At 47.8% G+C, this 13,621-nt stretch overlaps 1 protein-coding gene across 1 annotated transcript in view; it reads right to left on the bottom strand.

Moving 5' to 3' along the window:
- Positions 1-215: 215 nt before the first annotated feature.
- The window catches only part of LOC144584249 (uncharacterized), a 44,085-nt gene continuing 30,679 nt past the window's right edge, over positions 216-13,621 (bottom strand). Inside the window, exons 3-6 of the mRNA XM_078379977.1 lie at positions 13,404-13,466; positions 7,685-7,749; positions 5,772-6,742; positions 216-3,871 (exon numbers count right to left, since the gene is read on the bottom strand). Coding sequence (XP_078236103.1) covers positions 6,712-6,742; positions 7,685-7,749; positions 13,404-13,466 — 159 coding nt within the window. The 3' untranslated portion in view covers positions 216-3,871; positions 5,772-6,711. The remainder of the gene's footprint in view (positions 3,872-5,771; positions 6,743-7,684; positions 7,750-13,403; positions 13,467-13,621) is intronic.

Below are 13,621 nucleotides of genomic sequence, written 5' to 3'. Positions count from 1 at the left end.
CACAGACTCGAGCTTGTGTGAGTCAGTTGTACCGCAAGTTCGGATCTACGGGTTTATGGCAACCGGCAAAATGGGAGCAGGAGCGGAGCGGTCTTGCGTGCGAGGTAGAGAAGAGCCGGGAATGTTTGTACTGCAGAAGAAGCAAACTCTGCAAGAGTAAGGGGAGGAAAAAACAGATATGGAGACATAGGGGAAGAGAGGGAAAAGAAGAAAGGGGAAAATGCAGTTAGTCTCTTGTCATGATTTGAAGACACACAGTGCAGCAACCAAGCTAAGGGTGTGCGTGTGTGTTATTTATTGCTAGAATGGGAGATGATATGCCCATATGAGAAGGGGGGGCTGGGTAGCAGAACCAGCTTCTCTCAACTGGCATTTGCAGGTGCCAGCTGAGAGAAGTTCCTTACCATCTCCTTTCCCATGAAGCACCAGGCAAAGAAACGTTGGGTCACTTCTAGGGTGGTTCAGCAGACCATTCAGCAGACCATTCCTTACTGTCTCAGTCTTGTGACAACGCACCCCTTGCAAGGTAGGACCAGAGATGGACTGGGGAGGGGGAGCTACAGCTTCCAGAAAAGCCCAGCCAGCATGCCCAATTCCTGTCCCCTGCATTTCACAGGGAAGAAAAAAGACAGGACCAAGTGAGAGGTTGAATGAGTTACTTTTTGTATGATGCCTCTCGGAATCCCGCGGTCCATGCGGCCATCCTGGCTGGCACATCCTGGGAACTGTAGACTAAAACTTCAATTTCTGGCATGGTCTTGTTAGTTTCACACATGGGGAACGAACATCAAGAGATACAGACAGGCTGAAACTTCAGCGCATGGCGCCCTCAAGCAGGTACCTGGGCAAGGTCTATTCCTGGCACCGCCAAAGGCCACCCTCTTTTAACGTCCCCAGCTCCACCCCGGCTACAATCACTGTTGTGCAGTTGGGTCTGGAAGCTACCACCTCCCCTGATGTCCCACAGCAATGCAAACAATGAAAGCATTGTGGGAAATTTCAGAGGGGGCACTCACCCAAAATGCTGCTGGCGGAGTGAACGCCCACCATCACCCCACTGGCATAGATGTGGGTTCCTTAGAGGGCCACTGGCTAAGTAATTCTTCCAAATCAGACCTGTCCTGGAGTACTGTGTTATATAGTGGTGCCTCACTAGACGATGATAATCCGTTCCACTGAAATCGTTGTTTAGCGAAATCATTGTCTAGTGAAAAGCATTTCCCCATTGGAATGCACTGAAACCTGTTTAATGTGTTCCAATGGGGAAGAATCGTCGTTGTCTACCGAAGATCGGCCATCGGAAAGCTGCTTTGCGAACCGCCGATTAGCTGTTTAAATCGCTGTCTTGCGAAGCTTAGGTCCCGAAAACACCCGTTTTGCGAGCGTGGAGGGAGCTGTCAAAATCGTCGTCTAGCGAAAATCGGTTTGCGAAGCAGGGACCAAACATTGTCCAGCGAAATTCCCCCATAGGAATCACTGTTTTGCGAATCGCTATAGCGATTGCAAAAAGCCGCCCCATCTTTAAGCCCCCACGCAGAAAATCAAGCCATAACACTGGGCATAAAAATGGGTGGAAAAGTGGCATTATAGGGAAAATGCACCAGGGGGCAGTCCTGCTGTACAAACATTTTTGCTATATTCCAGATTTAATCACATAATAAAGTAACATGTCTCACCGTTGACACCTCTTACGCTTCACAAACAAACAAACAAAATCTAATGCAACACTGATGAGATAGTGGCTGGGTGGTTGCCACATGCTGTTGCGTTTAGGCATGACATTTATATGCACCATACGCCACACCCCAAAATGATTCGCTAAAGGAGAGCTGTGTGCTGTATGTTATTCTTTGAATCGAGAGTGTCTAAAAACCGTGGTGGAAAAATGCCTGGCTGATGGAATTTGGGGAATGCTTGATTTGAGGGTTAGATTACTCAAATGAAGTAGATGTGCACAAACTTGATTTTAATGATGTTGGTTTTGTTATTATAATTTTTAGAGGGTGGGGGAGGAGAGCATTTGAATTTTTAAAAATGTCTTGCAGGGAGGCGGGGGCAGGCCGGGAGGCCATACCTGAATCTAGACTCGAGATGTGTTTGTTTTCAAAAGTAGATTCCCTGTTGCTAGAAATGAAACTACTCATCTGAACACTGAGGTGGAATTCTACCTTGAGGCAGAACCTGAAACATGCAACTATCATTCTCTTGAAATTTTTTTGACCAGTTTAGAGATGATGAAGTGGTTAGCGCTTGAAAAGGTTGGAACCCGATTTATGCTTAGCTGTCCCGTTCGGAATCGCCCTTTCTTTTCCTGCCATTCCTTGCATGTAAAGGCATTCCACCGCCTCCCTGACTGAAATCTCAGAAACTGGCACAGGGAGTTTAACAGGGGCTGAAGAGGGCTGCAAATCTATTACAAGCGCCCTCAAAAAGCTTTGGTGTAAAAGGCTAGTGTAGCTGCTAGACATGGGCATAAACTGCTGGTTTGGCTTTTAGTGTTCGTTTGTTTATCGGCCAAACAGATGTTTGGCGCTTTGAAGCCTCACCTCCTCCAGCGGGCACTCACTCAAGGGGCAGCTCCCAGAGGAGGCAGGGCAGGGACGTGGGTGGCTGTCGGAGGAGGCAAGGCTTTGAAGGGCCGAACACCTGTCTGGCCAATAAATAAACCAGTCCAAACTGCTGAACTGGTGATTCGTGCCCATCTCTAATGTGTTTTCACTGTTCTGAAAACAGTGGAGCCAGGAAGCGATGAGAGGTATAGAAGGAGCTGTCTTTACACGAGATCAGATTTGCCCGTCGAGTTCTGCACTGTCTACTCTGACCCTACAGCCAGAATCTGTGGCAAGGTGGGAGTAGGCAATACCTTTATTAAAGCCGCAGGAGAATTTTGCCTTCACTGCCAGACAGACACACAAGTGGGGTTCTAGATCAAATCAAGCCTGAACTATCTCTGGAAACAAAAGTGTTGAGACAGAAACTGACCTAGTTTGCACACATCCTGAGAAGGCAGGGTTATCTGGAAAAGATGATTGACTATGGTGATCTTTTTTCAAGGTCTTCTAGATAGACAATACATAGAATTGGTTTGCCATTCCCTTCTTCTTGGGGCATCCTGAGTCTCTGCAGTTTACCTATGATTGCACAGGCTGACTCTGCTTGCAGAAGGCACAGTGGGGATGAAACTCCAAATCTCTGGCTCCGCAGCCAAACCACTGAGCTATCCAACCAGCCATACTTGTATAGCCCTGTTAAATAAAGATGGTCTCTTTTTTTCAAAAACTCATGCACATCATTCCTCCTATGCTCCTATACAAAGCACTACAGTACTGTCAAATGCAGTCATCAGAAGGACTAACTCTGTGAATGAATACATTTCAGTTGTGCTGGAAATTCTGAGTCCGGCTAATTTTTAAGGTTACAGCCGCCACTCTGAGTAACCATTGGAGAAGCCTCCCAAGGGTGCTCAGCTCTTTCTACGCTTCTGTGCAGGTGTTCTGAATACAGGTGAGGATGGAAGGATTTATCCTAAGGGGATGCAGAAGCTTAACAATGCTTTGGGTCACAGAGACATGTGCAGCATTAGATGAGAATGGAGAAGGTTGAGTTTTAATTGCAAATCAATTATATCTGGTGAATCAGATCCAGGGAGCAAGGGGCTAAGGGTATTTTGACCCAGGAACTTTGTGTTCAGCTAACTTTTAAGCCAAATTGGCTGGTAGAACAGTCAATGGAGCCTCCATGTTCAAGAGTAGTATGTCACTGAATATCAGCTGCTGGTACAGCAGGGAATTAGCGCAGGAGGGTTGTTGCCTTCTGTTCTTCCAGGTCAGATTTCTTGAAGAACTCATTCTCCAGGGCTCTTCTTTATGCTCTACAGCAGGAAGTTCCCACTTAGGTTATCAAGGGCATTGCACATAATAAATCAGTGCAACACACACACACACACACACACACACACACACACACACACACACACACACACACACACACACACACACACACACACACACTGTTCGGAGAAGTAACTTTTACAGACTACAGGTCCTAGATCTCCACTCAGTAGGGCAACTAGTCACGTTGGCTGATGGTTTTTTGGAAATCAAAAAAAGATTCTTTTTTTAAAAATAAGCTCTGAACATTGCAAAATAGGGAAAGAATGGGAGGGTTAGAAGAAGTAAGAATATAATGAATACGAGAATACAAAGCTAGAACCAAGGCTAATCAATGGGAAAGGCACCAGGCAGGACCATCAGCTGCACATTTGCAACTGGAAGCCTCACTGTGTTCTTTTCAGAACAAATAAACTTTTTTTTTAAGCTTTGACTCACTGCAGGGTGTAAAAGGAAACCATGAATCAATTCAAATAGAAAAGTAATTCAACACAGACTTACAGGGAGGGTCTGGAAAAGCATAAGTAAAAGATTACTCTCATCATCCTGTTCTGCGGTACAGAAATGTTAAACACTGCTGATAACCAAAGCGTTCTGTGTGAGCTTAAAGACTGTCAAATTGTACATGGTGTAAGGTTAGTGGATAGCTGTCCAGCTGCATCTCATGTAGAGAAGTAATTAAGAGGCTGGCTAATTTGGGTTCGTAAACCTGAACACTCAAACAGCATTCCTTCTTTTAATTAAAATGGGAAGCAGGCTTCCCAGAAGATTCTCCTATGCACATCGCATTCAAATGAACTGAAACTTTCTATACTAAGGCAGGCAGGAGAGAAGAGTGTTACACAGAGCATTCATTCTTGACCTCTGACCCTGCAGAACTTACGGATTTCAAGTCCTAGAATCCTTGCACAGAGAAAGGCTACAGAGCCTGGAAACAGATATTCTAAACATCTAAAAGGACAAAAATGACCCATCCTCTAGAATTAAAAAAGGAAAAAAAAGGGAGGGGGAAGAAAAGAAAGGAAAAACTTTGAAAAAGAAAACAGCAGTAGCTGTGTTGGCACAAGAACAGCTTCAAGACAGTACCTTTATTAATAACAGGCATCATGGGCTATCAAGTCAATTCTGAGTAATGGCAATCCTTTTTTCAGAGTTTTCCAGGTCAAGAGTACTTCTTCTGGGGGCAGCCTGGGGCTCTTGCAGATTGCCCCAAAGCCACACAGGCTGGCTTTTCTCCTGGAAGGCACAGTAGGGAATCAAACTCCTAACCTCTTGCTAGTCAGATACAGTGGTGCCTCGCTAGACAGTTACCCCGCATGACCGTTTTTTCACAAGACACTGGCTTTTTGCGATCACTATAGTGATTCTCAAAACAGTGATTCCTATGGGGAAATTTCGCTGGACAATGTTTGGTCCCTGCTTCGCAAACCGATTTTCGCTAGATGACGATTTTGACAGCTCCCTCCACGCTCGCAAAACAGGTGTTTTTCGGGACATAAGCTACGCAAGACAGCGATTTAAACAGCTGATCGGCGGTTCGCAAAGCGGCTTTCCTATGGCCGATCTTCGCTAGACAACGATGATTCTTCCCCATTGGAACGCATTAAACAGGTTTCAATGCATTCCAATGGGGAAATGCTTTCCGCTAGACAATGATTTCGCTAAACAGCAATTTCAGTGGAATGGATTATCATCGTCTACCGAGGCACCACTGTAGCTTAACCACTACGGTACCCAGCTAGGTGTGGTTTACTATGTCCTTATTCAGGGGGCATCCTGGAAGTGTGCAGCCTTCCCAAGGCTACACAAGCTGGCTCTACTTCATAACAAGCACAGTGGGGAATCAAACCCCCAACCTCTACTACTGAGCTAATCGTGCACCGTCAAGTCAATTGTGACTTATGGAGACCCTGTTCAGGGTTTTCCAGGTAGAGAATACTCAAAAGTGGCTTATTGTTTCCGTCTTCTGGGGATGCTTCGGGATTGTGCGGCTTGCCCAAGGCTACACAGGCTGGCTTTTCTCCCTGGAGACACAGCGAGTAACTGAACCCCAACCTCTGGCTCCGCAAACAGATACCTAAACCACGGAGCTGTATTAGGCCAACCAAAAAAGCACCAAAAGGATGCTAAAGCACAAAGAAAAAAAAACTGAGCAAGCTTTTCAGAAAACTCAAACCGATGTGAAAAGCAACCAGGAGGGAAGAAAGAAAAAGGGAAAAGGAAGAGAGGTTGGAATGCTAGAATTCACATTTTCACTGTATTTTGAAATTTCTTGTGAGTTGACAGGGCTACCCTTGCTTTGCTTACAATTCATAGATAACTAATGTCGCCCCTGAATGATGGGACTGACAGGAGAGGGAGTTTGCACAGGTGGAGAATGGGTGTCAACAGGTGAAGCTGTACAATTTGGCTCCACTTAAAATCCTTTACTTCAGTGGTTCCCAGCCTTGAGTAACCCAGGTGTTCTTGGACTGCAACTCCCAGAAACCCCAGCCAGCACAGCTAGGGGTGAAGGATTCTGGGAGTTGCAGTCCAAGAACATCTGGCCTATCCAAGGTTGGATACCAGAGAGGGGCACAAACCACCCATTTGTGCCAGTTCGTTTTTTTGGCCGAACAGGTATTTGACACTTCCTAGCCCTGCCTCCTCCAACCTGCGCTCGCTTAGCACCATTGTTTAAATAATCCATTGTTTAAAACTAATTCCAGCATGAGCAACGTAAAAACTACCTTCTGGGTCTCAACATTCCACTCACCAAGAAGCTAGAGAGTCATATCTTTTGAGTTCACAGAAAGGTCTTCTATTGCCTAAGAAATATATCTTACTTTCCAGTGCTCAGGAATTCTATGGATCTGGTCAGGATTAAAAGAAAACATGAGGGTGGCTTCACTGTGGTCATGGAGGCAGCCAGGGCAAATGACGGGTAGAGTGAATGAATGAGTAATTTAATTTATTGCATCCTATGCACTAGGGCTCAGGATGCCTTGATTCGAATCCCTGCTCAGCCACAGAAACTCACCAGGGGTATGGAACTGGTAAAGTAACTTCTTAAATGCAGTGGTGCCTCACAAGACAATGTTAATTCGTTTGGCGAAAATCGCTGTTTTGTGAAAACATCGTCTTGCGAAATGCGGTTCCCCATTGGAATGCACTGAAATCCATTTAATGTGTTCCAATGGGGAAAATAGTCATCGTCTTGAGAAAATCACCCATAGGGAAAACCGTTTTGCAAAGCGCAGACCAGCTGTCAAAATAGTTGTCTTGTGAAAATCGGTCCCTAAAAAAAAAACAGGTTTCGCGAGTCGCGGACCTAGCTGTCAAAATCGTCGTCTTGCAAAAAACGGTCCCGGAAAAAAAAGTCTTATGAAGCATGGACCGAAACATCGTCCAGCGAAAATCGCCCATAGGGAAAAACGTTTTGCGAAGCGCAACAGCGATCGCAAAAACGCATCGTCTTGCGAATAAACCGTTTTGCGAGGTAATCGTCTAGTGAGGCGCCACTCTATCTCACTTACTTTGCGAGCCCTATTAGACTTGCTGTAACTCAGTTTTGCCTCGACGGCACTAACAAAACCAAAAATTCCACCCAAAGCTGTTTATTGGTTCATCTTGGGGAAGTCATGCTTTTCCAGTGGCAGCTCCCTGTTCGTAAAAACAGGAATATAGCAACAGAGATAGTGCCAGGGCAAACTACTTCAGGTGTCCAGAACCCCTTTCTATTTAAAATGTGCAAATGTTTGATTAATTGTGAAGATTAAAGCTGTGGGGAAATAATATTTGTTGAATAATCGTACCTTTCGGAGGTGTCTTCACCCATTTCTGATCCCCTGGGACAATAACGGGTTTTCTGGTTCTCAGCCTGCCAAAACATAAAATAAAACAACATTTAATGTAGCTTTTTTAAATAAAAAAGGTAGGTTTTCCTCTTTAAAAGACCTTACAAAAATTCGAAAACAAAACTGAATTTAGGTATATTTTGAGACTTCAAGGTTGTATGTGTTGTTTCGTCACCGTGTGTGTGTGTGTGTATGGGAGAGAGAGAGAGAGATACTCTGCCCATGTTCAGTGGCATTATCCTCCAACCATCCTGTAAATGAACACAATATGGGGTGGGGAGAACAAACTTTAATAATACAGGGCTACGAGGGCTGATGCCAAAATCCGAAGAGTTGAACCCTGGCTCATTTTAACCTTATAGCTTCAGAGCTTTCAGAATAATTGGTCGATGAGACCTACTGTTTTGGGATGCGACTGTCATGAGAGATGCTTGTGAAGTAGGCTTTGATACCACAACCTTTTCAGAGGCAGAAATCCAGGTGATGTGAGTATTTGTGTCCGGGATTCTAATGCGGGCCCCATTGGGCAGAAAATGCAGAGATGCTCCACAAGAAAACTCAGGTAAATGCGTATGATGTGAGCAGGTCTTTTTCTCTAGGAACATCGTCACAGTCTGAAGGCAAACGTTACCTAGGAATATATGTGCTGGGTGGACTCCATGAAGCCGCCACTGAGAATTAGCTCCCCCCCCTCCCCGAAACCTGGCCGAAGCACAATTCAGAATAAAATCTTGAAGTTTTCCTTCAAGGACAACATTTGAGGGATAGCTAACATTTGAGGAAACCTAACACTAAGTGGGGGTGGATGGGTGGAGAGGCACAGTACAGTTCAACAGATCTTTGGCCTCTAAATCGAAATCCATAAGGAAGTGGTTGCCCCAGGAAAATGTCTGAGGAACTGCAAGAGAACTGTAAGATGAATAAGTGTCCTTAGATTGATGCAAATTGGGGGAAGCTTCATTCAACCCCATCTAAGGGCTGCATTCCAAGGTAACATCCTTTAGGTAAAGGTTCCCCTTGACATTTAGTCCAGTCATGTCTGACTCTAGGGCGCGGTGCTCATCCCCATCTCCAAGCCGTAGAGCCAGCGTTTGCCCGAAGACAGTTACCGTGGTCACATGGCCAGTGCGACTAGACACAGAACGCCGTGACCTTCCCACCGAGGTGGTACCTAAATTTATCTACTCACATTTTTACATGCTTTTGAACTGCTAGGTTGGCAAGAGCTGGGACAAGCGACGAGAGCTCACTCCGTTGCGTGTATTCGATCTTACGACTGCTGGTCTTCTGACCCTGCAGCACAGAGGCTTCTGCCGTTTAACCTGCAACGCCACCACGTCCTTAACATCTTTTAGTGTCTGGTAAATTATTCCCGAAAGGGAACACATATAGAAGAACATATGCTAGAACCGAAAATCTATGTGTACAACCACAAAGCCTTCCTGGGAAATCTGCATGAATCTTAGTACCTGTGATGGAATCTGTAAACAAACCTAGCCCCACCTGTTGAACAGAAACCTGCACCCCACACTCTCAGCATTGCCTTAGCCCACCCATAGCTATCTGCAGCACCCCATAAGAACCTAAGCACCTTTTCCCTATAACTAGCTGCCAGGATTGCAGGAGACATGAGGAACAAAAGCCAATCACAGAAACAGGGAACGGAAACAAAGGAAATCTAGTAAGATGGTTTGTCAAGGACATGAAAGGAGACAATGAAACCAAGACACTTCTAGGGGTTAATCTGGCTTTTTGGTGTTGTTCATTGACCAATCCACTTCTCAAAGGAGAATTTCATTCACCGAAAGACAATTTAGCTGTTGAATTCAACTTTGAGCACAACAGCCATGGCCAAACTTTAATGCCAAGGGGAAGATTCACTAGCATTTGCTAAAAATGCTCTCAGCAATGTGAGCCCTGTATATCTCTCTCATCAAAATAAAATAAAATAAACCCCTCAAAATGTCACTCACAGGGATTTTTAACGGGCAACTGGAGTGGGAAGACAGAAATAACAGGCCGTGGGGCAGGTCTTCCCCCTTAAGTTGTAGGGAAAAAGAGGAGGATGAACGACAGAGCGTGGCATGAGTTGGGGATTTTGTGCCAAGATAACGGTGGAGGGAGGCCGGGAGGAAAACGATGGAGGTAGTTAAATATGGGGAAGTGGCAGAATCAGGCAGACAGCCACGATGGTGGCAGAGACAAGAAGACCGAATTGGGGGGTGGGTGGGAAGGAACAGACCGAAGCAGACAATGGCGAAGAAAGATACGGACGTGCAGGCAGAGAGAAATACGTAGATCTGGGCACGGTGCCACAGCTCCCTGCCCCCAGCCCTGGAGGGTCCTGGTTTGCAGAATGAAAATGTAATATGGGTTGGAGTGGGTTGGAAAGAAAATGAGGGGTACACAGTCGGGGTGGTGGTGGCTGTCTGAAATGGAGGAGGAAGGGATCTGTATGGGTGAGCCAGGCAGCAAAATGGGGAGATGAGGAATCGGGGTGGGGTGGATGAGCAAAAGGAAGCATGAGGAGGATGGAGAGCAGAAGAAATAAGGGAGCAGAAAGAAAAGGAAAGGGGTGGAGAGGTACGCTGGCATCGGGCGCACTTCCATAAAAAGCAGACAGAAGGGAAAGGAAGAAAGAGTGACCCACCCCTTCTCTGCACCCCACACCCCTGTAGGCGGGCAGCTCCCCAGAGGTTGTCTGGAGAACACTCTCCCCAGTTCGGCAGCTAGGCTGGCACAGCCGGGCGCATCACCATGGTTACCTGCTGCCATTGTCTGGCCTTTGGGTCAGTGCCCGTCTCCTATTCCCCCCCCCTCCACCTGCTATTTCCCTTCTTTTTTTCCCCTGTCTCACTCTCTCTCGCTCTGGCCTCTAATGAATTCACATCACGCTGTATTGCAGTATGCAATGCCAACTTGCCCGCCAGCAGGCTGGCCCCCTGAGTGCCAGGCAGCCGGCCCTCCCCTCCCACCCACCTGCCGGCAAGTTTTTCTCTGCTGGCCAACCTGGCCTCAAAAATATTTCGGGGAAGAGGGGGAGGATGGTGGAAACTCGGCTCACTCCCCTAGCTTGTATCGTTAGCTGTCCCCTCGTGCGTCAATACTTCGGTGCCAGCCATGACAAGACCACCACCCTGCCCACCATTACCGTTTACCTACCGTTCTTTTCTTCCAGCCCCTTCCAACCTCCCTCTGCCACTATTACCAGCTGCTCCTAGACTATCACCTCTCTGCCCCCCCATCCCCGATCCTCATAAATGGCAGTCAATATTCACCACCCACCCGCCCTGAAGCACAGCCCCTTCTGATCGAAATTCAGAACTTTCCACATTTCAGTCCCTGATTCATCGAAATATTTATGGCTGCCTCCCGTCTTTTTGGCTCTCTCCACCCATGATGCCTTAATCTTCTGGGGTAAATTTTTTTTTTTTTAAAAAAAGGCCCTTGCAAGCCATATGACAAGGATGCTACACGAGAAAATGGCGGCCAGAACGGCCCATTTGGGGGTGGACGCAGGAGGAAAGAAACAAGCTTCGGGTTTATAATTTTGCTCCTCCAGCACTGCTGGGAGTAGAAAAATTGGGGTGGAAGAAAACAGCTAGGCAGAGCTGTCGTTCCCTTGAACCTTTTATTTATTTTTCTATTCAGGGCTCTTTCCAAAGGGTTGGGAAGGCCTGCACATCACTTTTTTTCTTGTCACAATACCTTTTACTATTCCTCGCGACTAGGGACCTGCTTCCCATACTTGCACCCCGACATGTCTCGATGCCCGACTCGACTCCCCTTGTCTTATTATCCCAGTTTTCCCGGGAAGGAATGGCCTGAAACCCAAACCACGGGGGGGGGGGGGGGAACCTTACAGCCAAGATCTTTAGAATGATCAGGGTGGGAGAAGTCGACTCCTTTGTCTTGGGGGGCGGGGGGAAGGATGGAAGGAAGAACTCCCCTCCCCTACCCAATTCCATCCACCTCCACCTGGCAGCCCTATCCAGCTGGGTGCTTTGCCTCCACTTTTGGAGGGTGACCTGAGGGTGGTGCCGCCTGACCCAGCTCCGCCACTACCCCTGCTAATACCTCTGCCGGTGACCCACCGGGTTCTTCCCCCCCCCAATCCTCCCGATTTCTTCTCCGTCTCCGTCTCTCTCTCTTTCTCTCCCGTACCCTTTAATGAAAGTGAAACGACGGTCTGGCTGCCAAGGGAACCTGGGTTTCCTAGCAACGGCCGCCTAGGCCTTGGCACGGTGCCAATCCACCCTCCCTGTGCCGATCCATCGCCCATGGCATCCGCCAGCCCCCTTCCTTAGGTCTGCACATAACAGCTCCCATGAATGCTGGAAGTCTCTTTCTCTCCCGCTCTGTGTCTGTCTCAACCCCTTTTGCAAGCTTCGCGCATAGCCTTTTTTTTCTTTCTCTCTCTCTACCTAATCAAACAAGGCTCCTCTGTATAACCTTCTCCCATGCCTGTTATTCTATTTTCCCCTCTGGATAACCCTTCTGCTTCTGCCCTAGGATGGTCATTAAATTTAAAAGGAACCCCCCCCCCAAAAAAAACCCCAGCTTTTAAATACAAACGGAAACTGAAGAGCGAGTGGCAAAATGCAGAAGCATGGCAGAAGGCTGAGGTTTTCTCTCCCACGCACAAGCGTTCCTGCGTGTGGGCTCCCGATCCCTACAACCTGGCCGAAGCAGATTCCCTGGGAAAGACAGAGTTTCTGGCAAAAACTCCCCCCCCATCCCTTCTTCCTCCTAATTCTCCACTGATCAAGCCCAGAGGCTGATGGGCAAATTCCTGAAAGGCCTTTAGCCCTGTTACACAACTGCCTTGCAGACCCAAAGGATTTTACAACTGAGCTTCGGGAAGGGTGGGGGTGCACCTCGGGTTGACATTCAGGGGCGTGGGTGGGAAAGGCAGGGAAGGGACAGCCCCAAAACCGGTGGGGGAGCCAGTGCAAAGAGCCACGGATGGAGGCCACCAATCCTTGGCACCGCAGAAAAGGTGGCATCTCCTGATGACAAGGATCTGGTGCCAAAACGTCCTCAAGGGCTGGTGGCCCAAAGCCCCTGGGCCAGAAATTAAGAAGGGAAACAAAAATCTCGGGCTCAAATAATTAGGGTTCTCTAGAGATCAGTAAGGTTAACCCTCAAACTACTTGGTGCTGGGACGTTCCAGAAAAGGAAGGCAGGAGCAGAAGATGGCATGCATTTGCTGTGGCTGCTTGTCCGCCATTACATGGTGCATGCCCATCATCCGGGGTTCATCTCTTCTCGGCTTTCCCCCCCCTTCTCTTTCCGGTGGGCTTAGAGGGACCCAAGAACGAATGATAAGAGAATGATAAGATTCACCAGCCAACTGGATGGACTTGGGCTGCACCCCAGCGATGACGAACCAAAATTTCGACCCACTCACCGTTTCTCCCCATGGAAGCCCCCCCACAAGGCCCACCAAAAGAAGCACCAGGGAGGTCCCCCCCATCCTGGACTCCTCTCCATTCCCAAAGCAAAAACCTTCAGTTGCTCAACCCCATCATCCAACTCCAGGATGCCCCCCCCCCCCGGGATCACTGCCCACGGCATTGCAGCTAGCCCGAAACAAAACTTTTTTTCTCTCCTTTTTGCAAAATTGGCACCGATAAGAAACAGAAAAGAAAAAAAAAAGTCGGCGGGGACGCCTCACCCTGCTCGGGACGGGGTTCATCTTCAGAGACGCGCTCTTCGGGGGCTTGAGCCGGGAGATGACCTGGGTGGTTTTGGGGGCGACAAAAGCAACAGAGGACAGGTTAGCTACAGCGAGGGAGGAAAGAAAATGGAGAGGTTTGGCTGGCACCCGAGGCTGAGAAGGGACGGCAGGCCGGGAGTCCTGCCAGGGTGTGCCAAGCTGGGGGAGCTCCTACC

Source organism: Pogona vitticeps, chromosome 9 (assembly GCF_051106095.1).
Source record: "Pogona vitticeps strain Pit_001003342236 chromosome 9, PviZW2.1, whole genome shotgun sequence".
Classification (NCBI taxonomy): Eukaryota; Metazoa; Chordata; class Lepidosauria; order Squamata; family Agamidae; genus Pogona; species Pogona vitticeps.
The sequence above is the reverse complement of the archived record's forward strand: the minus strand, read 5'-3'. Positions and strand labels throughout refer to the sequence as shown.